This window comes from Lepidochelys olivacea (assembly GCF_965140295.1).
Source record: "Lepidochelys olivacea isolate rLepOli2 genome assembly, chromosome: 18".
NCBI classification, from domain to species: domain Eukaryota; kingdom Metazoa; phylum Chordata; order Testudines; family Cheloniidae; genus Lepidochelys; species Lepidochelys olivacea.
The window spans coordinates 8,850,393-8,874,428 of NC_140428.1; the positions used below are offsets into that span (position 1 = coordinate 8,850,393).

The 24,036-nt window shown below is 50.3% G+C and overlaps 1 protein-coding gene across 2 annotated transcripts in view; it reads right to left on the bottom strand.

The window, feature by feature from the left end:
- The window catches only part of TRIM62 (tripartite motif containing 62), a 45,111-nt gene that overhangs the window by 9,686 nt on the left and 11,389 nt on the right, over window positions 1–24,036 (bottom strand). Inside the window, exons 2-4 of one of the 2 annotated variants that reach the window (XM_084651951.1) lie at window positions 14,538–14,633; window positions 714–970; window positions 54–169 (exon numbers count right to left, since the gene is read on the bottom strand). In XM_084651951.1, coding sequence (XP_084508077.1) covers window positions 54–169; window positions 714–970; window positions 14,538–14,633 — 469 coding nt within the window. Of the gene's footprint in view, window positions 1–53; window positions 236–713; window positions 971–14,537; window positions 14,634–24,036 lie in introns of both variants that reach the window. The other variant, XM_084651952.1, reaches the window with a different exon arrangement.

Sequence of the window (24,036 nt, forward strand, 5' to 3'; positions counted from 1 at the left end):
GCCTGTAGTATGTTAGAGGGGCAGGCTGCTCTCCCTGGGCTGGGGAACCATACCTGGATGGATGTCCTGGAAGAGCGATTTCCAGATCGTGTACTGCAGGGGGCCCATGTATTTGGAGGTAGGAAAGTCTTCATACGTGAGGTTTGTTTCATGGATCTTTCCCTTGAGCCTGGTTGGAGAGTCAAGCTGGTTAGCACGGAGCCCTTGCAGTTCCCCTACTGCAATGTGGGGTTTGCTGGTGAGGAAGGGGAGAGGTTACAGGGGTAGGGGGTCAATTGAGTGAGGGCCTGGCCTAGAGGCAGGAGCTCTGGAAGGAGCATAGGGCACTGCCTCTTGGGTCACAGCCACGTGGGCCCTGGGGTGCATACACCATGGGAGCGCTGAGTGAGGCCAGTCGGTATGCACACCCTGGCAGTGTCCCGTTGGTGCCAGGGTGGGTTTGGGGAGCTGCTCTGGACTAGAAAGGTCCTGTCCTCACCTACTAAACCCTTCCGTGGGGGTGGGGCTAAGCAGGCCTTCAGGATGATCAGGGACTAGGAATGTATGGGAGGGAGCCATAACAGGAAGGGCTTTGTCCTGGGCTGGGCCAGTCTGGGCTGGGTGCTGACGAAAGGGAAAAGCTGTTGTCCAGGGAGATGCACTGAGACAGTGCTGGGCTGCAAAGGCCATATGCACCCCTCTGAGAGCCAGGTGATGCCCCCCTCCCCCAGTACCTCTCCGAGAGCGAGGCGATGCCGGCCAGGAAGGCATGCCTGTCCATCTCAGCCAGCCGCTCCTGCAGGATCTGGCTGCCCTCCTGCACTTTGCGCAGCTGCTGGCTGTAGCGCTGGATCTTCTGCTCGATGTCGGTCAGAGTCCTGGCGGTGTCGGCCTCCAGCTCCTCCAGCATGGCCTTCTGGCGCTCACGCAGGAGCCGGTGCAGCCGCTCAAAGGCCTCCCCAATGGTGGCTCGCAGGCTCTTGGCAGAGGACTGCACAGGACAGACAAGCAGAGAAGAGTCACAACAGAGCCACACACCACCCTCATTCCTTCCCGACAGCACCACCCCACTCTGCCAGAGCCCCCCACGCCTGACCCACAGCCCGCCCGGCCCTGAGCTCCCCACACCCCGCTCTGCCAGAGCCCCCCTCGCCTGACCCACAGCCCGCCCGGCCCTGAGCTCCCCACACCCAGCTCTGCCAGAGCCCCCCACGCCTGACCCACAGCCCGCCCGGCCCTGAGCTCCCCACACCCAGCTCTGCCAGAGCCCCCCACGCCTGACCCACAGCCCGCCCGGCCCTGAGCTCCCCACACCCCGCTCTGCCAGAGCCCCCCACGCCTGACCCACAGCCCGCCCGGCCCTGAGCTCCCCACACCCAGCTCTGCCACTGCCCCCCACGCCTCCCCCACAGCCCGCCCGGCCCTGAGCTCCCCACACCCAGCTCTGCCAGGGCCCCTGGCTCCAGACGTGCAGCCCTTCCACTCTATTTTCAGGGCTCATCTCTCTCATTCCAAATTCGAGACGTGCTCTGCAGACTGGCTGGGTTCTGAAAGTTCGGCTCCAGGAACTGCCCAGTAGCTCAGACTCAACAATTACCGAGCTCTCCTGGAGTGGAATCTATGAATCATCTCTACAGGTTTGCTGAGACCCCTTCTCCAGACCTGTATCCCCAGAAGTATTCCAGCCCTGGGCTCCCCACACACCTCCCTGCTCTGGCCATTACGCCCTCACTATAGCACCCAGCCTTGCTCTCTGGCAGTGCCAGGCACTGACGCTGCGCCCTGCGTCTTCATGGCACTACGCCTAGTCACTCTGCAAGGCTGGTCAGTGTTACAGCTGGGGAGCCCCTGGCACCTCACCCCACAGTTGACTCAGTCTCTCCTCCCTACAGCACCCAGCACCGCTGACCTTCCCCCTCCCTCCCAGTTGCTCGCCTGTGGAAAGAACGTTAAGGCTATTTAACAGCACCTTCGCTGCCCTTAACTCCCAGCTTACTTCCCTTCACCACACACCACTCCACTCCTCCCTCCTGTGGAATCATGCTGTCCTCACCCCTGAGAGCAACCTCAGCCTGCCTCCAACACCCATGTGACACTTTGCTCCAGAATCCACTATTTCAGAATCACACTGCTACTGCAAACCCTGTTAATGAGATTTTTTTCCCAAGGGACACAGTCAGCTTGAAATCTAGTTGGTTTAAAATGGGAGGGTCAGGTGTGTTTGCCTCCCTCCCCTTGTGCAATCACATTTCCCCATTGTTTAAAAAAAAATGTTCTCTCCCCTATCACTGTCAAAAGATCCTTGCAGACTGGGGGGGGATGGGTGGAGTGACTTACTGAGGACACCCAGGAGAAGCAGTGAAACTGACTATAAAAGAGAAAGAGGGGAACTGACTATACACCCACACCTTTTCCAAAGAGCTGTTTCCACTTAGGATGCTCAGGGACTCGGCATGCTGGGTGCAGGGCACTTTTGCCAGCCCAGCCATAAGTGTCAGAACGGGGGCTGCTGGAAGCAAAGTGCTTGTGCAAACTCGGACCTCATCCAATGGGAGCTGAGGTCTTTGGAACATCTGGCCCCAGCTGTAAGGGCTGAGCCCTTGGAAATCTTGCTTGGGGCTCTTTGGAAAATCTGGCCCAGCGTGCTATCAGATGTAGGAATTCTGGTGATTTATTACTGGTATTGTGAGAGCACCTGGCCAGGACCCCATGGCTCTAGTGCTGCACAAACACAGAACAAAGAGATGGCCCCTGCTCCCCGGAGCTCACAGTCCAAGTCCGAGACAAGAGACAGCAGATGGACGAGACAATACTGGCCAGCACATTGGGCTGTGGACCTAGTTGCCTAACTACTGCCAAGCTCTTGTAAGCATCTCAGCAAAGGAGTTTTGAGACGGGATGGGCCGACCATGTGACTTGTAAGCACAGGGCACAACGTTTTCAGGTACAGCATGGTTTTCAAGTGAGGCTGTTCCTGTTAATTCAGGTCCAACATTTTGATGTAATAGAAAAGGGCTCTTAGGAGACATAATTCTGACTAGGAATAGGGCTATGTTTTATTTTTAATTTCAATGAAAACAAACGGCTTTTTCAGCATGGCCAACTCTTGTAATTTTATTGCAAGTCCAGTGATACTTGCAGGTTTTCTTAAAGCTCCTGCAATCATGTGACTAAGTGAGACTCTCAGCTTTCATTTAAAGGAAGTAAGGAAGGCTGGATCCACAAAGGTCTTGGGCACTGTGATGCCAAACATCATGGCGCCAAAGTTTTAAAGGTGCCTAGAAAATCTCAGGAACAATACTGGGATCCATAACGCTGAATCTGCTGCTTAGGCTCCCTATACAGTGAACGGAGAGAGCCAGGTGTCCTAGACTGTGATCCACAAACTGGGGCAACACAGTCATTCCTCTACCTAACTTGCACGCAGGGCTCAGTCTGGCAGGCGTTTCAGAGGCTGCCTAGATCACACAAAACAGATGGAGGAGGAGGAGGAAAAAAGAGAGGCCCACCCTATAGGCTTTAGCCCAGTGGTTCAGGTACTCGCTCAGGCTGTGGGAGATGCTTGGGTCATGTCCCCTCTCGGGGAGAAGGAATCTGAACAGGGATCTGCCACCTTTCAATGAGGGCTAGGGGCTATTCTGAGTGGGGTCTCCCTCAACTTCTCCTGTTGAAGTAGTTCCAGTTTAATTGAATAATTTAGTATTATTTGGGCCAGAAAAAGAGTGAGAATAATAGAAATGTCAGGCTGGAAGGGACCTTGAGAAGTCATCTAGTCCAGCAACCTACACTGAGACAGGACCAAGTAAACCTAGACCATCCTTGAGAGGGGTTTATCCAACCTGCTCTTAAAAACCTCCAATGACGGGGATTCCATAACCTCTCTGGGAAGCCTGTTCCAGCATTTAACTACCAATATACTTAGAAAGGTTTCAGAGTAACAGCCGTGTTAGTCTGTATTCGCAAAAAGAAAAGGAGTACCTGTGGCACCTTAGAGACTAACCAATTTATTTGAGCATAAGCTTTCGTGAGCTACAGCTCACTTCTTCGGATGCAACCGATGAAGTGAGCTGTAGCTCACGAAAGCTTATGTTCAAATAAATTGGTTAGTCTCTAAGGTGCTACAGGTCCTCCTTTTCTTTATACTCAGAAAGTTTTCCCTAATATCTAACCTGACTCTCCCTTGCTGCAGATTAAGATCATCACTTTTTGTCCTACTTTCAGTGGACATGGAGAACAATTGAACCCCATCCTCTTTATAACAGCCCTTAACATATTTGGTGACTGTTATCAGGTCCCCCCTCTGTCATCTTTCCTCAAGACTAAACGATCCCAGTTCTTTTTTTAACTTTTCCTCATAGGTCAGGTTTTCTAAACCATTTCTCATTTTTGTTGCTCTCCTCTGGACTCCCTTCAATATCTTCACATCTGTAAATACAGCCCACAATGATATCAGCCTTTTCACAACAGCATCACACTGTTGACTCATATTCAATTTGTGATCCACTCTAATCCCCAAATCCTTTCCATCAGTACAACCACCGTGCCAGTTATTCCCCATTTTGTAGTTGTACATTTGATTTTTCTTTCCTAAATGCAGTACTTTGCACTTATCTTTATTAAATTTCATCTTGTTGATTTCAGATCAACTCATCACTTTGTCAAGGTCATTTTGAATTCTAATCCTGTCCTCCAAAGTGCTTGCAATTGCTCCCAGCTTGGTGTCATCTCCAAATTTTATAAGCATACTCTCTGCTCCATTAACCAGGTCATTAATGAAAATATTGCATAGTACCAGACTAAGGACTGACCCTTGCAGGAGCCCACTATATGTGCCCCTCTCCACAGTTTAATAGCAAACCATTGATAACAGCTCTTTGAGTACGTTCTTTCAACCAGCTGTGCACCCACCTTATAGTGGCCTAATCTCATCTCGGCCACAATTCCCTAGTTTTCTTAAGAGAGCGTCCTGTGGGACTGTGTCAAAAATCACTTTAAGAACATAAGAATGGCCGTACTGGGTCAGACCAAAGGTCCATCTAGCCCAGTACCCTGTCTGCCAACAGTGGCCAATGCCAGGTGCTCCAGAAGGAACAGGTAACCATCAAGTGATCCATCCCATTGCCAATTCCCAGCTTCTGGCAAACAGAGGCTAGGGACACCCTCCCTGCTCATCCTGGCTAATAGTAATTGATGGACCTACCCTCCATGAACTTACCTAGTTTTTTTTTAACCCTGTTATAGCCTTAGCCTTCACAACATCCTCTGGCAAGGAGTTCCACAGGTTGATGGTGCATTGTGTGAAAAAATACTTCCTTTTGTTTGTTTTAAACCTACCGCATATTAATTTCATTTGGTGACCCCTAGTTCTTGTGTCATGAGAAGGAGTAAATAACATTTCCCTATGTTGCCAAGAAGCCCAATGGCATTTTGGGATGTATGGGGCATTGCCAGCAGATCGAGGGACGTGATCGTTCCCCTCTATTCGACATTGGTGAGGCCTCATCTGGAGTAGTGTGTCCAGTTTTGGGCCCCACACAACAAGAAGGATGATTTTCTTTCTCTACACCAGTTATGATTTTATAGACCTCTATCATATCCTCCAGTCATCTCTTTTCCAAGATGAAAAGTCCCAGTCTTATTAATCTCTCCTCATATTGCAGCCGTTCCATACCCCTAATAATTTTTGTTGCCCTTTTCTGAACCTTTTCCAATTGCAATATGTCATTTTTAAGATGGGACGACCACATCTGCACACAGTATTCAAGATGTGGGCATACCATGGATTTATATAGAGGCAATATGGTATTTTCTGTCTTACTATTTATCCCTTTCTTAATGATTCCCAATGTTCTGTTTGCTTTTTTGACTGCTGCTGCACATTGAGTGGATGTTTTCAGAGAACTCTCCACAATGACTCCAAGATCTCTTTCTGAGTGGTAACAGCTAACTTAGACCCCATCATTTTATACGTATAGTTGGGATTATGTTTTCCAATGTGCATTACTTTGCATTTATCAACATTGAATTTAATCTGCCATTTTGTTGCCCAGTCACCCAGTTTTGAGGAATCCTTTTGCAGCTCTTCGCAGTCTGCCTGGGACTTAACTATCTTGAGAAGTTTTGTATCATCTGAAAATTTTGCCACCTCACTGTTTACCCCTTTTTCCAGATCATTTATGAATATGTTGAATAGGACTGGGCCCAGTATAGACCCCTGGGGACACCACTATTTACCTCTCTACATTCTAAAAACTGACCATTTATTCATACCCTTTGTTTCCTATCTTTTCACCAGCTACCGATCCATGAGAGGACTTTCCCTCTTATCCCATGACAGCTTCCTTTGCCTAAGAGCCCTTGGTGAGGGACCTTGTCAAAGGCTTTCTGAAAGACCAAGTATACTATATCCACTGGATCACTCTTGACAACATGCTTGTTGACCCCCTCAAAGAATTCTAGTAGATTGGTGAGGCATCATTGCCCTTTCCAAAACCATACTGACTCTTCACCAACAAATTATGTTCAGCTATGTGTCTGACAATTTTGTTCTTTACTATAGTTTCAACCAGTTTGCCCGGCACTGAAGTCAGGTTTACCAGCCTGTAATTGCCGGCATCACCTCTGGAGTCCTTTTTAAAAATTGGCATCACATTAGCTACCCTCCAGTCATCGGGTACAGAAGCTGATTTAAATGATAGGTTACAGACTACAGTTTGCAGTTCTGCAATTTCACATTTGAGTTCCTTCAGAACTCTTGGGTGAATGCCATCTGGTCCTGGTGACTTATTACAGTTTAGTTTATCAATTTGTTCCAAAACCTCCTCTAATGACACCTCAATCCGGGACAGTTCCTCAGATTTGTCATCTAAAAAGAATGGCTCGGGTTTGGGAATCTCCCTCACATCTTCAGCTGTGAAGGCCGATGCAAAGAATTCATTTAGTTTCTCCAAAATGGCGTTATCATCCTTGAGCGTCCTGCTAAAACATCTCAATCGTCCAGTGGCCCCACTAACTGTTTAGCAGGCTTCCTGCTTCTGATGTACTTCAAAAAAATTTGCTATTACTTTCTGAGTCTTTGGCTAGCTGTCCTTCAAATTCTTTTTTGGCCTTCCGAATTGTATTTTTACACTTCATTTGCCAGTGTTTATGCTCCTTTCTATTTTCCTCACTAGGATTTAACTTCCACTTTTAAAGGATGCCTTTTTGCCTCTCACTGTTTCTTTTACTTTGTTGTTTAGCCATGGTGGCACTTTTTTGGTTCTCTATGTTTTTTTAATTTGGGGTATACACTTAAGTTGAGCCTCTATCATGGTGTGTTTAAAAATTTTCCATGCAGCTTTCAGGGATTTCACTTTTGGTGCCATACCTTTTAATTTCTGTTTAACTAGCTTCCTCATTTTTGTGTAGCTCCCCTTTCTGAAATTAAATGCTACAGTGCTGTGCTGCTCTGGTGTTTTTACCGCCACAAGGATTTTAAATTTAATTATGTTACAGTCACTATTACCAAGCTGTCCAGCTATATTCACCACTTGAACCAGATCCTGTTCTCCACTTAGGCCTAAATCATAGAATATCAGGGTTGGAAGGGACCTCAGGAGGTCATCTAGTCCAACCCCCTGCTCAAAGCAGGACCAAGCCTCATCTAAATCATCCCAGCCAGGGCTTTGTCAAGCCTGACCTTAAAAACCTCAAAGGAAGGAGATTCCACCACCTCCCTAGGTAACGCATTCCATTGCTTCACCACCCTCCTAGTGAAAAAGTTTTTCCTAATATCCAACCTAAACTTCCCCCACTGCAACTTGAGACCATTACTCCTCGTTCTGTCATCTGCTACCACTGAGAACAGTCTAGATCCATCCTCTTTGGAACCCCCTTTCAGGTAGTTGAAAGCAGTTATCAAATCCCCCCTCATTCTTCTCTTCCACAGACTAAACAATCCCAGTTCCCTCAGCCTCTCCTCATAACTCATGTGTTCCAGTCCCCTCATCATTTTTGTTGCCCTCTGCTGGACTCTCTCCAATTTGTCCACATCCTTCTTGTAGAGTGGGGCCCAAAACTGGACACAGGACTCCAGATGAGGCATCACCAATGCCAGATAGAGGGAAATGATCACGTCCCTCGATCTGCTGGCAATGCTCCTACTTATACAGCTCAAAATGCTGTTAGCCTTCTTGGTAACAAGGGCACACTGTTGACTCATATCCAGCTTCTCGTCCACTGTAACCCCTAGGTCCTTTTCTGCAGAACTGCTGCCTAGCCATTCGGTCCGTAGTCTGTAGCAGGGCATGAGATTCTTCCATCCTAAGTGCAGGACTCTGCACTTGTCCTTGTTGAACCTCATCAGATTTCTTTTGGCCCAATCCTCTAATGTGTCTACGTTCCTCTGTATCCTATCCCTACCCTCCAGTGTATCTACCTCTCCTTCCAGTTTAGTGTCATCTGCAAACTTGCTGAGGGTGCAATCCACGCCATCCTCCAGATTATTAATGAAGATATTGAACAAAATCAAGAATTGCCTCTCCTCTTGTGGGTTCGAAGACTAGCTGCTCCAAGAAGCAGTCATTTAAGGTGTCAAGAAACTTTATCTCTTCATCCCATCCTGAGGTGACATGTACCCAGTCAATATGGGATAGTTGAAATCCCCCATTATTATTGAGGTTTTTTATTTTAATAGCCTCTCTAATCTCCCTGAGCATTTCACAGTCATTATCACCATCCTGGTCAGGGTGGTCAGTAACATATCTCTACTGCTATATTCTTATTATTAGAGCATGGCATTACTATCTATAGAGATTCTGTGGAACATGTGGATTCATTTAAGATTTTTATTTCATTTGATTCTACATTTTCTTTCACAGATAGTGCCACTCCCCCCGCGCCCCCCCCCCCCAACGACCTGTTCTGTCCTTCCGATATATTTTGTACCCTGGAATAATTGTCCCGTTGATTGTCCTCACTCACCAGGTTTCTGTGATACCTATTATGTCAATATCCTCCTTTAACACAACACACTCTAGTTCACCCATCTTATTATTTAAACTTCTAGCATTTGTGTACAAGCACTTTAAAAAATGGAAACTTTTTGCTGTCTGCCATTACATGATGTAATTGAATGAGACTCTTTTTCATCTATGATTCTATGATTTGACTGTTTCTCATCAGATCCTACCTGTATTTTATCATCTTTCATCCTCTCCTCCTTACTAGAATCTCCATTAATCGATCCTCCCCTAAGAGGTGTTTCTGTCCGAACCACATGCTCTTCCGCACCTGTCAGCTTTCCCGCAGCCCTTAGTTTAAAAACTGTTCTACAACCTTTTTAAAGTGAAGTGCCAGCAATCTGGTTCCATTTCGGTTTAGGTGGAGCCTATCCTTCCTGTATAGGTTCCCCCTTTCCCAAAAGTCTACCCAGTTCCTAATAAATCTAAACCCCTCCTCCCTACACCATCGTCTCATTCACGCATTGAGACCCTGCAGTTCCACCTGGCCCTGCACGTGGAACTGGAAGCATTTCAGAGAATGCTACCATGGAGGTCCTGGACTTCAATCTCTTACCTACACCAGCCTAAATTCGGTCCCCAGGACCTCTCTCCTATCCTTCCCTATGTCATTGGTACCTACATGTACAACAACCACCGGCTCCTCCCGAGCATTACACAGAAGTCTATCTAGATGTCTTGAGAGATCTGCAACCTTCACACCAGGGAGGCAAGTCACCCTGCGGTTCTCCTGCTCATCGCAAACCCAGCTATCTGTGTTTCTAATGATCGAATCCCCCATAACTAACACCTGTCTCTTCCTAACTATACCTATCTCTTCCTTTATAGTCCAATAGTTTGCACACACAAGTGAAAGGGATCAGATCTCTGTTTAAATCCCTTCTCCTCATTAGACATAGGGAGTACTTGAACTGAGGGTCTCCCACATCCCAGGTAAGTGCCCCAACCACTGGGTTAAAGGGACATCTTCCACCACCTTATCGGAAGTTAGGCGGCCTCTGAGCATGCCTACCAGAGCAGGCCCCTCAGAAGAGTTGGGTGGCCGAATGCCTATCTTCCCCCAGTTCATGAAGTTCTCTGGAGCTCGGATGGAAGATCAGCCCCTAGATGTCCAGCAGTGTGCATGGTTGGAGGCAGAAACATTGGCACCTAAGGAACTTTTGCTGCAGAAACGTAAGTGAGTTTACCCTACAGAGTTAGGTGGTAGCCAAGGGGAGTTCTGTGATCCCAGAGTGGCACCTAGAAACTGGACTTAGGTGGCTAAGTACCTTTGGGGATCAAGCCCTAAGTTTCTAGTCCTCCTGGTTTATTAGAAAAGCTTAAAAAGGGGACCCCTAAAGGTTCAAGAAACAGAAAGCAAAAGAAAAAGTACCTCAGTGTTATTTATTATTGTTTACAATTTTATAATAAGTATTTATTAATAGTTTATTTCATTTCAGGAATTGTAAGTCTATCATGCATTTTTAGGGCCTGGCTCATGATTTTAGGAAGCAGGGGTCTGGCAATACCAAACTGTCCTGGAATTTAGGGAAGGAAACAAGATCAGAAACAAGAAATGAAACTGACTAGAAACAAAATGAAATTGACAAGTCTCCTTGCAGTACAAAATGTGAAGGCTAGATTGTACAATCAGTGAAAAGTAAATCCAAGGTTTACAGTTCTTTCCGCTTCCACAATCTGAGGGATTTTAGGGCAGCCCTGCAAAAATCATCTTTTTAAATATGATTTTTTTTATCTTGATAGGGTAATTTTAAGCAAAGGAAACTGAATATCTGAAATGGGATATTGGATGGCATAATTCTCTGAATTCAGAATATCTCCAAATGATCTGATTTAAACCACACATTCCATTTTAATTTCCTCTCTGGTGCAGGCCTTTGTATAAAAAAAATATCATGGCACATTACACTGTCCTGTCTCAGCAACAATCCCAGTTCTGCTGACCTCCCATCATCTAACGGTAATTTACAGTTCATAGAATCATAGAATATCAGGGTTGGAAGGGACCTCAGGAGGTCATCTAGTCCAACCCCCTGCTCAAAGCAGGACCAATCCCCAACTAAACCATCCCAGCCAGGGCTTTGTCAAGCCTGACCTTAAAAACTTCTAAGGAAGGAGATTCTACCACCTCCCTAGGTAACGCATTCCAGTGTTTCACCACCCTCCTAGTGAAAAAGTTTTTCCTAATATCCAACCTAAACCTCCCCCACTGCAACTTGAGACCATTACTCCTTGTCCTGTCCTCTTCTACCACTGAGAATAGTCTAGAACCATCCTCTCTGGAACCACCTCTCAGGTAGTTGAAAGCAGCTATCAAATCCCCCCTCATTCTTCTCTTCTGCAGACTAAACAATCCCAGTTCCCTCAGCCTCTCCTCATAAGTCATGTGTTCCAGACCCCTAATCATTTTTGTTGGCCTTCACTGGACTCTCTCCAATTTATCCACATCCTTCTTATAGTGTGGGGCCCAAAACTGGACACACTACTCCAGATGAGGCCTCACCAATGTTGAATAGAGGGCGACGATCACGTCCCTCGATCTGCTCGCTATGCCCCTACTTATACATCCCAAAATGCCATTGGCCTTCTTGGCAACAAGGGCACACTGCTGACTCATATCCAGCTTCTCGTCCACTGTCACCCCAGGTCCTTTTCTGCAGAACTGCTGCCTAGCCATTCGGTCCCTAGTCTGTAGCTGTGCATTGGGTTCTTCCGTCCTAAGTGCAGGACCCTGCACTTATCCTTATTGAACCTCATCAGATTTCTTTTGGCCCAATCCTCCAATTTGTCTAGGTCCCTCTGTATCCTATCCCTGCCCTCCAGCGTATCTACCACTCCTCCCAGTTTAGTATCATCCGCAAATTTGCTGAGAGTGCAATCCACACCATCCTCCAGATCATTTATGAAGATATTGAACAAAACCGGCCCCAGGACCAACCCTTGGGGCACTCCACTTGATACCGGCTGCCAACTAGACATGGAGCCATTGACCACTACCCGTTGAGCCCGACAATCTAAGTCAGCTTTCTATCCACCTTATAGTCCATTCATCCAGCCCATAGTTCTTTAATTTGCTGGCAAGAATACTGTGGGAGACTGTGTCAAAAACTTTGCTAAAGTCAAGGAACAACACGTCCACTGCTTTCCCCTCATCCACAGAGCCAGTTATCTCATCATAGAAGGCAATTAGATTAGTCAGGCATGACTTGCCCTTGGTGAATCCATGCTGACTGTTCCTGATCACTTTCCTCTCCTCTAAGTGCTTCAGAATTGATTCCTTGAGGACCTGCTCCATGATTTTTCCAGGCACTGAGGTGAGGCTGACTGGCCTGTAGTTCCCAGGATCCTCCTCCTTCCCTTTTTTAAAGATGGGCACTACATTAGCCTTTTTCCAGTGTTCTGGGACCACCCCCGATTGCCATGAGTTTTCAAAGATAATGGCCAATGGCTCTGCAATCACATCCGCCAACTCCTTTAACAGTCTCGGATGCAGCGCATCCGGCCCCATGGACTTGTGCTTGTCCAGCTTTTCTAAATAGTCCCGAACCACTTCTTTCTCCACAGAGGGCTGGTCACCTCCTCCCCATGCTGTGCTGCTCAGTGCAGTAGTCTGGGAGCTGACCTTGTTCGTGAAATCAGAGGCAAAAAAAGCATTGAATACATTTAATTGAGTACATTAGCTTTTTCCACATCCTCTGTCACTAGGTTGCCTCCCTCATTCAGTAAGGGGCCCACACTTTTCTTGACTTTCTTGTTGTTGCTAACATACCTGAAGAAACCCTTCTTGTTACTCTTAACATCTCTTGCTAGCTGCAACTCCAGGTGTGATTTTTTTCCTTCCTGATTTCACTCCTGCATGCCCGAGCAATATTTTTATACTCTTCCCTGGTCATTTGTCCAAACTTCCACTTCTTGCAAGCTTCTTTTTTGTGTTTAAAATCAGCAAGGATTTCACTGTGAAGCCAAGCTGGTCGCCTGCCATATTTACTATTCTTTCTGCACATCGGGATGGTTTGTCCCTGTATCCTCAATAAGGATTCTTTAAAATACAGCCAGCTCTCCTGCACTCCTTTCCCCCTCATGTTACTCTCCCAGGGGATCCTGCCCATCAGTTCCCTGAGGGAGTCAAAGTCTGCTTTTCTGAAGTCCAGGGTCTGTATTCTGCTGCTCTCCTTTCTTCCTTGTGTCAGGATCCTGAACTTGACCATCTTATGGTCACTGCCTCCCAGGTTCCCATCCACTTTTGCTTCCCCTACTAATTCTTCCTGGTTTGTGAGCAGCAGGTTAAGAAGAGCTCTGCACCTAGTTGGTTCCTCCAGCACTTGCACCAGGAAAGCATCCCCTACACTTTCCAAAAACTTCCTGGATTGTCTGTGCACTGCTGTATTGCTCTCCCAGCAGATATCAGGGTGATTGAAGTCTCCCATGAGAACCAGGGCCTGTGATCTAGTAACTTCTGTTAGTTGCCGTAAGAAAGCCTCGTCCACCTCATCCCCCTGGTCCGGTGGTCTCTAGCAGACTCCCACCACGACATCACCCTGAGAAGAAGAGGAGCTGCTGGGTGGGGGCACATGATCCTCTGCCATTAATCTTTCCGGGCCTTGACTCCCCATATGTACATGGGGTCATAGCACCCCCCTTCTCCCACCCGCTGTCTGCCTCAATTGCTTACACAGCAAAGTCAGAGCCACACCAGCATTTAGGCTCCTCACCTCTACTGATTTCAGATAGAGGTAGGTCCCAAACTAGAATTGTGGAGCTGGCCTAAGCTTTTTGGGGCAGCCCCTAGCACCATGGGGCCCTGATCTCAGCCAGGGCCTCGAGGGTCTCCTGTAACACACAAAAGGGATCCATGAGAGGTGCTCAATGGGAGGTAACAAGGGTGCTTTCCTCTGGACTGCGAGGCACAGACGGCACCAGGAGCCCAGGCAGGCCAGGGAAGAGCAAACCTCTGCTGCGTCCGCACTTGATGCAAAACCTCTGGCTGCCCTCCCGAGCTGCCCCCGGCCCGGGCACACCTCAGGCCACGGCAGCCTGGGGCAGTGATGCCCGACCACAGCAGGTGGCTGTCTAGATTTGTCATGGCCCGCTGGGCTGTGGCGTCACCGGCCCAAGGGAAGGTCCTACCGCTGGGACACCGGGAACAAGGCAACTGCAGCATGAGAAAATGGTCCGATAGGAACAGGCCTGAGTCGGGCAGCCGATGGGACCTAACAGGTCTGCTCGGTCTCTAGGGACCAGGTAAAGGTATTTAGGCACCACCATCCCATTGACTAGAACCTCTAGTCTGCAGTTCCTGGGAGTACACACCACAGCCACCGCTACACAAGCCTCCCGGTTTGGAGGGAGCTGGGCTTTTTTCTGGAGGCCAACGGGGATTGGATACGGCGAGGGTTGGGGAGAATGAGGCTGTGAAAGGTCTGTCGCCCCATCCATGGACTGCAGCTCCTCCCAGTCTGAGACACCCAAGCTCACTGAGACCTTCATCTCCACAGGCCACAGCTGGGCGGTCATGATCCACCCCCCAACCAGTGGGGGCTCTGCACCTGAGTCAGTTACCTTGGTCTCGGCTAGCTGGCGTTTGAGCAGGTGCAGGGCCTCAGTGTGGCCGCACTCGCTGTCCTGCAGTGCCTGGAGCTGCTCCTTCAGTTCTCTCTGAAACACAAGGCAAGGAGACAGACAAAGAGCAGTCAAGCAGGGCCAGAGCCGTCCAGCCTCATTGCTCCGAGCAGGGTGGGTTCTCTGAGCTATGATGCAGCACCTAAGCAGAGGACCCAGGGCGCCTCAGGAGAGAGGTGACCTCGGGTGCCATTGCCCAGAGCACCTTTCACGGCAGTAAGGGACACAGAGACTGTTCAGGTGCTGATCTGGATCCAGAGCATTTTAATAAATCAGAGGGACTTTTACCCAGACAGATCTCAGCACAGGCTTGCCAGCCTTCTGCCCAACCACCCCTGGGGCTGAGTAGGGATCACGAGCCCTGTCCTACAGAGAGGAAGCAGTTTGTCCAAGGCCACATCAGAGCCAAGGCTAGAACCCACGAGCTCTGGGCAGCCAGGCCAGTGCTCACACCACTAGATTACACTGCCTTGCTGTGCTTATAGCTGTCCTCTCTCCTAGCCCATCCCCTCACTCCCCACAAGCTCAGATTTCCAGGCTCACAGGTGACCAACTTGATGTGATGGACCCTCACCCCGTCCGAGTGACCCACTGTCTGGGCAAAGGTTTATGGATGGGAGATTTAGAGCCAGAGAGAATGCATGGGGGAGCGAGGAAGAGCCTCCATTGCTGGGGTGTGTGATGCTGGCACCCACAATCCAGTCCGTCACAACCCACCCTGTGCACACTCGGCTCACCAGTGCTGGACAGGCTGTGATCTTCAAAGCAGCCCGCGGGCCCTGGGAATGTTGTGTCCAGTCCAGATCCCCATGGCAGCGATGGAAATCTCAGCCAGAGCATGATGGAGGAGTAGCCACCCATCCTGCACTCAGGGAGAAGCAGCCATGACAAGCACCCCTCTCTGGCTGCCACATAGCTGACCCCCTCACTAGGCATCAGTGCAGGACATGCCAAGCCCAGATGCCAGAGCACCTCCCGCTTCTCCCCAGCAGACAGCGCCATGCACTGGAGAGACCACTCCTGGGGGCAGTGAGGATGCAGTAAGCTGCAGTGAGGATGGAGGGGCACCCCCCGGGCTGGATCTGGCCCATTTCAGCCACTACAGCTTTTGATTTTGGAGGAGCCAACAGATGTGCTCGGTGCCAAAGGGGAGAAGCCAAAGGGCTAGCGAGGATATTAAGGCATTAGCCCCTCTCCCCACAGCACCATCCGAGCCAGGAGAGGGCTGCTCCACCCTGGGCTGGCCCCACCTGCTGCAATGTGATGCTCAGGCACTTGTCACAGAAGGGACCGTATTGTCTGCGACAGGCCTCCAGCCTGGCAGTCAGTACTGGGCTGCGTGTGGTCCCCATTCAGTGCAGGAGGGAATTCAGCTCTGTGCGCTCTGCCACCATCACTCACGCCCGCTCTGTAACATCTAATGGGGAGACTTGGCCGGGGCCTGGGGAAAAGGAGTATGATGGCACAGTCGGGACAGAGTTCAGAACAGAGACAAGTGCAGGGGCCAGGAGCTGCCACCCCAATACTCCCTATATCCTCCCATACAGACCCCCCCCAAACACACCCCTAAGTTCCCCCTTAACACACACACTTCCCCACCCCCACGAATACACAACCCCTCAACATCCCCCCCCCCCCACACACACACTCCCATCAGAAAGTTTACAGTTAATACAAACAACTCTATGTCCAAATACTTCCCGGGTTACTCCAGCCCTGATGCTCAGACGACCCCAGAACTGAAATGTGCTTATGTCTGGCCATAGCAGACCATGGCAAGGTGCCGCCAGCCAGCACAGGACACCACACCCAGGATGCCCAAAGCCCTCCTAGTGCTGGTAAGTCTGCAGAGCCAGGCAGTGATCCCTAGAATCAGGCCCGCTCTACCAAACGTACAGGCCTCTGATTTCCCAGCTTTTGCACATCTCCCTGTAGCTGCAGGGGGGAATGAAGGTTGTATCAAAAAGATCTCATAACACTTTGCCCTTTCCCAATGCCCTTCCTCTGAGGAGCTCAAAGTGCCTGCCAAGCATCGATGCATTTAGCCTCCCTGCTCCCCTGAGACATGGGGCAGTATCACCTGGGTTAAAGCAGAGGTATACATCGACCTGGCCTTAACCTCTCAGCTGTCCTGAAGGGACCCCTGTTCTGCACAGTCAGTTCCAGTCAATGACACACTTCCCACAGCCAGGTCAGGTGACACTTTGGGGTTCCAGGACAGCAGCCAATCCCATCCCCATACATTAGCTAAAGGGCAGCTGGGCCATTAGCAAAACTCCCACAGGAAAGGGGTGTGACGGGTTCGGTCAAAGAGACCCCCTTGGGACTGTCACCTGACATGCGAACCAGCTGAGTGGCGAACAGCAGAGAGGCTAACAGAAGGAGTTTGCCTGGGATCTGCCTGAGAGGAGGTACGGTAAGGGCTGCATTAGGGAGGCTGTATTGGTGAGTATCTGAGTGTCTGTTCTGGGGACAGTTTGACCATGTGCTTGATTGGTTGTTTGTTTGAAAAGTGTAAATTGGGCGTGCTTTGTTCCAGGTGAGCCTTGAGTGGGCCTGACTGTTATAAAAAGCCAGTCAGCTGCGAACCAGCGACCAGCAGAGCAGCTAACAGAGGGAGTTTGCCTGGGAGTTCGTCCGGGGAGAGCCCACTGAGGCTTACATCTTGCCGGCTTCTCTGAGTAGTTACTACAACTCCTGAGGAAGCTCGTAGAAGGAAGGTAACATGGATGGGGAGTGTTCAGCTGTTGTGACCTGCATTGGATGTGCCACGTTTGTCTTTCTTCCACAGGACAGAAGCGACTTTGTCTGTACAAAGTGCAAGCTGGTCTCCATATTGGAAGAGAAGGTTCAAGGTCTGCAGCAACAGGTATCGACCCTGCGTTGCATAAGAGAAACGGAAGATTTCCTGGACAGACGTCAGGAAATGCTTCTAAGGGCACAACGTTCTGAAGATTCAGAGAAGGCTGCGCAGCGGGGACAGGAGGATGGGGAAGAAATTTGGCAGCACGTGACCTCCAAAAGAAGAAAGGGGAGCGTCCATGTACCAGGCAACGCAGATACAGGTAAGCAACCATTTTCATGTTCTCTCCACAGGTACTAATGCGGAGAGTGGACCAGATGATACATCCGAGGGAAGGGAGCAGAAGGAGACTCCACCGATTGGAAGGCATGAGATGCACTGTCCCAGGGATGGGGGTTCCACGACCATCGCTCCCAAGAGGAGGCGGTGGGTGGTGGTGGTCGGGGACTCTGTCCTCAGGGGGACTGAGTCATAGAATCATAGAATATCAGGGTTGGAAGGGACCTCAGGAGGTCATCTAGTCCAACCCCCTGCTCAAAGCAGGACCAATCCCCAACTAAATCATCCCAGCCATGGCTTTGTCAAGCCTGTCATCTATCTGCCCCCCTGACCGGGAAAACCGAGAAGTCTGCTGCTTGCCAGGAGCTAGGATTCACGATGTGACAGAGAGACTGCCGAGACTCATCAAGCCCTCGGATCGCTACCCCTTCCTGCTTCTCCACGTGGCCACCAATGATACTGCCAAGAATGACCTTGAGTGGATCACTGCAGACTACATGGCTCTGGGAAGAAGGATAAAGGAGTTTGAGGCGCAAGTGGTGTTCTCGTCCATCCTCCCCGTGGAAGGGAAAGGCCTGGGCAGAGACCGTTGAATCGTGGAAGTCAACGAATGGCTACGCAGGTGGTGTCGGAGAGAAGGCTTTGGATTCTTTGTCCATGGGATGGTGTTCCAAGAAGGAGGAGTGTTAGGAAGAGACGGGCTCCACCTAATGAAGAGAGGGGAGAGCATCTTCGCAAGCAGGCTGGCTAACCTAGTGAGGAGGGCTTCAAACTAGGTTCACCGGGGGAAGGAGACCAAAGCCCGGAGGTAAGTGGGGACGTGGGATACCGGGAGGAAGCACGAGCAGGAGAACGCAAAAGGGGACGGCTCCTGCCTCATACTAAGAAAGCAGGACAAACAGCAAGTTATCTCAAGTGCCTATACACAAATGCGCGAAGCCTGGGAAACAAGCAGGGAGAACTGGAAGTCCTGGCACAGTCAAGGAATTATGATGTGATTGGAATAACAGAGACTTGGTGGGATAACTCACATGACTGGAGACTGTCATGGATGGATATAAACTGTTCAGGAAAGACAGGCAGGGCAGAAAAGGTGGGGGAGTTGCACTGTACGTAAGAGAGCAGTATGACTGCTCAGAGCTCCGGTATGAAACTGCAGAAAAACCTGAGTGTCTCTGGATTAAGTTTAGAAGCATGAGCAACAAGGGTGATGTCGTGGTGGGAGTCTGCTATAGACCACCGGACCAGGGGGATGAGGTGGACGAGGCTTTCTTCCGGCAACTCACGGAAGTTACTAGATTGTAGGCCCTGGTTCTCATGGGCGACTTCAATCACATTGATATCTCCTGGGAGAGCAATAGAGCGGTGCACAGACAATCTAGGAAGTTTTTGAAAAGTGTAGGGGACACTTTCCTGGTGCAAGTGCTGGAGGAACCAACTAGGGGCAGAGCTCTTCTTGACCTGCTGCTCACAAACTGGGAAGAATTAGTAGGGGAAGCAAAAGTGGATGGGAACCTGGGAGGCAGTGACCATGAGATGGTCGAGTTCAGGATCCTGACACAGGGAAGAAAGGAGAGCAGCAGAATACGGACCCTGGACTTCAGAAAAGCAGACTTTGACTCCCTCAGGGAACTGATGGGCAGGATCCCCTGGGAGAGTAACATGAGGGGGAAAGGAGTCCAGGAGAGCATGGGGAGGAGGTGACCAGCACTCTGTGGAGAAAGAAATGGTTCAAGACTATTTAGAAAAGCTGGATGAGCACAAGTCCATGGGGCCAGATGCGCTGCATCCGAGAGTGCTAAAGGAGTTGGTGGATGTGACGGCAGAGCCATTGGCCATTATCTTTGAAAACTCATGGCAATCGGGAAATATCCCAGACGACTGGAAAAAGGCTAATGTAGGGCCCATCTTCAAAAAAGGGAAGAAGGAGGATCCTGGGAACTACAGGCCAGTCAGCCTCACCTCAGTCCCTGGAAAAATCATGGAGCAGGTCCTCAAGGAATCACTTCTGAAGCACTTAGAGGAGAGGAAAGTGATCGGGAACACTCAGCATGGATTCACCAAGGGCAAGTCCTGCCTGACTAATCTAATTGCCTTCTATGATGAGATAACTGGCTCTGTGGATAAGGGGAAAGCAGTGGACGTGTTGTTCCTTGACTTTAGCAGAGCTTTTGACACCGTCTCCCACAGTATTCTTGCCAGCAAGTTAAAGAAGCATGGGCTGGATGAATGGACGATAAAGTGGATAGAAAGCTGGCTAGATTGTTGGGCTCAACGGGTAGTGATCAATGGCTCCATATCTAGTTGGCAGCCGGTATCAAGTGGAGTGCCCCAAGGGTCGGTCCTGGGGCCGGTTTTGTTCAATATCTTTTTTAATGATCTGGAGGATATGGATTGCACCCTCAGCAAGTTTGCAGATGACACTAAACTGGGAGGAGAGGTAGATATGTTGGAGGGTAGGGATAGGATACAGAGGGACCTAGACAAATTAGAGGATTGGGCCAAAAGAAATCTGATGAGGTTCAACAAGGACAAGTGCAGAGTCCTGCACTTAGGACGGAAGAATCCCATGCACCGCTACAGACTAGGGACCGAATGGCTCGGCAGCAGTTCTGCAGAATAGGACCTAGGGGTTACAGTGGACGAGAAGCTGGATATAAGTCAACAGTGTGCTCTTGTTGCCAAGAAGGCCAATGGCATTTTGGGCTGTATATTTAGGGGCATTGCCAGCAGATCGAGGGATGTGATTGTTCCCCTCTATTCGACATTGGTGAGGCCTCATCTGGAGTACTGTGTCCAGTTTTGGGCCCCACACTACAAGAAGGATGTGGAAAAATTGGAAAGAGTCCAGTGGAGAGCAACAAAAATGATGAGGGGACTGGAACACATGACTTATGAGGAGGGGCTGAGGGAACTGGGATTGTTTAGTCTGCAGAAGAGAAGAATGAGAGGGGATTTGATAGCTGCTTTCAACTACCTGAAAGGGGGTTCAAAAGAGGATGGATCTAGACTGTTCTCAGTGGTAGCAGATGACAGAACAAGGAGTAATGGTCTCAAGTTGCAGTGCGGGAGGTTTAGGTTGGATATTAGGAAAAACTTTTTCACTAGGAGGGTGGTGAAACACTGGAATGCGTTACCTAGGGAGGTGGTAGAATCTCCTTCCTTAGATATTTTTAAGGTCAGGCTTGACAAAGCCCTGGCTGGGATGATTTAGTTGGGGATTGGTCCTGCTTTGAGCAGGGGGTTGGACTAGATGACCTCCTGAGGTCCCTTCCAACCCTGATATTCTATGATTCTATGACATGCTGAAATTACCTGCTGAGCAATTTTTAGTTGAAGTCTGCAGCTTTGGGGGCGTGGACCAGATCTGGGTCTGTGTTGCATCAGGCTAGCATGTCTGGCTCAACAAGGCAGGGTTCTGGAGTCCCAAGCTGGCAGGGAAAAGAAGCTCATGGCCCCAGAGGGCAGCCAGTGTGTGTTGGGAATTTCCCGTGTCAGGCTACGAACGGACCTGCTGCTGAGTGGTTTGCATGCCGGAACAGGTGCCAGGAGAGCTGAGGATGGGACTTGGGCTCAAGTGAACACAGTGAGGGTTTGAGGCTGCAGGAATCTCTACGCCTTCATCGCAAGCACCATCCTGTCTTAATCCCTGCAGCTAACACTCTCTGGCATAGCACTGTTGTGATACTGAGAGGTGTGGCAGTGAGAGCAGGGAGACAAACGCCAGAGCCAGGAACAGGGTTTCCACATGCTCAACCTTGTGGATTCGGGGGTCTCGGGAGAAAAGCTGAAAGGAAACTATAACGTATCATACCATGGCCCTACGTGCAGGCACCTTGGTCGCCGGAGGGCTCTGCACGCCGCATCGTCATCTGCTTGGGCAATAATGCACCACCCTGGCTTAGCTGTTAGAGCATGTCTCCCGCTAGGGCTGCCCTCTCTGACTGACAGCCTGCTACTGGCAGCAGCGGACCGAGTTGCTTGTTAGCTCCAGGAACAGGGGCTTGAGGTCACCGATTTGGTCCCTGCCAAGGACCGTAGCCCCTGCATGTGCACAGCCATGGTTTGTGAAAACAAGAGAGGAGACGAGGGAAGCATTGTCATCACGTAAAGAGAGATCAGAGAGGGAGGGTGCAGTGAAGGGAAGGGAGGAAGCCTTCAAACCAAGATGTGCAGCAGAAGGAGGGAAATAAACTAGCAAAGAAAGGGGGAGATGGTGAAAGTTAATTATTTAAACAATACAGCTATAATGCAACAGAACTATTTAGAAGCAGTGAGGCCTAATGGCCAGGGCACTGACCTGGCACCCATGAGAGCTGGGTTCTACTCCCAGATCTGCCACTGGCCTGCTGGATGACCTTGGGCAAGTCACTTTGCTGCTGTGTGCCACCGTTTCTCCATCTGTACGATGAAGATAATGACCCTCACCTCCTCTGTACAGTGCTCTGAAAGCGAGAGTGAAAAGTGCAATTACTGTAACGCTGCCCTTGAAGCAGTATTAGACTTGTACAGCTACTACTTAGCAACAGGTTCAGTGTGATCCTGCAGGACTTGTGTCAGAGGAAGAGACAAAAGCTCTTTGCCTCCCCATAGGACCACCCCATCTCTGCCCGGGACTAGCCAGATATACTGCGACAGGCTCACAGCCTTTCCTGGGCACCCCTGCCCTGGTACATAGCAAAGAAGACCCTTCTTTATTCTGCCAAGAGATTTGCCAGTCCTGGAACAGCCCCTAAAAGCCAAGGGAGCCAAGAGGGAATTGCAGACAGAGGCAGGAGGCCATGTTCACGTAGTGACCAGAGAAGGTGACTTCAGCCAGAAGGAAAAGCAGCGTAGATGGCTTGTAGCCTCAGCCTGTGCACTAGCTTCATCAGCCAGGTAAGGTCACAGCCTTCATCGGCGCTCGGGTGGGAGACCTCCAGAACAACCCAAGGTGCTGCATTCAGGAGCTATCGCTCTTCCTCTGGCTTGACAGTGAGCCAATGCAATGGCAGGTAGGGAGATGCAGGCTTTAGGATGGGACATAAAACTAAGGCCCTGAGTATCTGTCCTCAGAACAGATCCTACGGAACTTCCTGCCCCGCAATAGCTGGCCCAATAACCCAGGATTATTATTACTTGCCTCCCTGACGTCCGCTCGTACAGTATTTGCAAGTCTGGAACTGCTGGGCAGTGCTGTTGTGTATGGCTGCAGCGCCCCACCCCAGAAGTAGTTGCTGTTAAGCAGTACATGAGGCAATTCCTCTATGGAGGATTTATACAGGAATTCAGGGTGAAAGAGACAAGGTATGCATGAAGTGTTATGCTTGGTCTGGTTTCTGGAGAAGGCAGGGGACTGAGGGGTGCAACGGAAAAGCCAGGAGCTGGGATCCTGGCCAGCGAGGGAGGCCTCTCCTCTCTCTAATCGCTCTGCCCGCCTGCAGCAGGCGCCACGTGGACAGCTTCCATCAGCTGTACACGGCAAGGTGGCCATGACCAAAGCTGGTGCTGGAAGCAGTGTGGTCACTCGCCATGGGGCTGAATCTGGCTGAGCAAGCAACCAGCTCCTAGGGTCACCTCCCCCGTGCGTGTTCGCGCCGCTTGCTCTCATGTTCCCACCAAGGCGTACAGGAGCAACAAGCCCTTTTGTTCCCACGCCGTGCTCCACCTCCCTGCCTCGGGCGCCCCTGACATATGCCAGCATCCCCGTTTACACCGCCTGCGGAGCGAGGCCCATCAACGTCTCATCCTCCTGGCAGCTCAGGGAGGGCTGTGCAGAGAGTGCTCTGCCTCCACGGCAGTGTGGGAAGCAATCAGCGAGAGGCAGCTGATTCGCAAGCCCCTCCCCCGGGGCAGAGGGAAGGAAGCTGAAGCCGGCCTAGCAGAAGTGGGTTTGCGGGGTGGGCAACCAGGACCCCCCAGTCGCCTGCTAACGACACATCATCCTGTCTCCCTGGAGGTCCCAGGTCAGCTGAGAGCCAGCAAGCAGGGAGATCTTGCAGAAAGCCCCCGTACCTGAAGGATGCTCATTCTCACCAGCAGCACCCAGGGAATCAGTGGCGGTGGGACGGGCACTTCAGGGGATGGGATCACTCCTGCTGCTGTGAGACAAGGGTCCCTATGGAGGTGGAGGTAGCAGCAGGCCCCAGCTGCTGGAGGGACGCTTCTCACTGGCCGCTTTCAAGATTCCCACTCACCCTGGTTAATTCAGTCAGGCCAGAGCCTCACCCAGCCGATGCTGGCCCCTTCCCATCTCCCCCACCCGGCACCACAGTGCGGCTAGGCCCCATCATGAGTCACTGCATTTGACTGAAGACTGTAAGCCCAAGATTTCCTGAGGGCTGGTCTCTATGACTCCATCAGTCTAGGCACTCACAC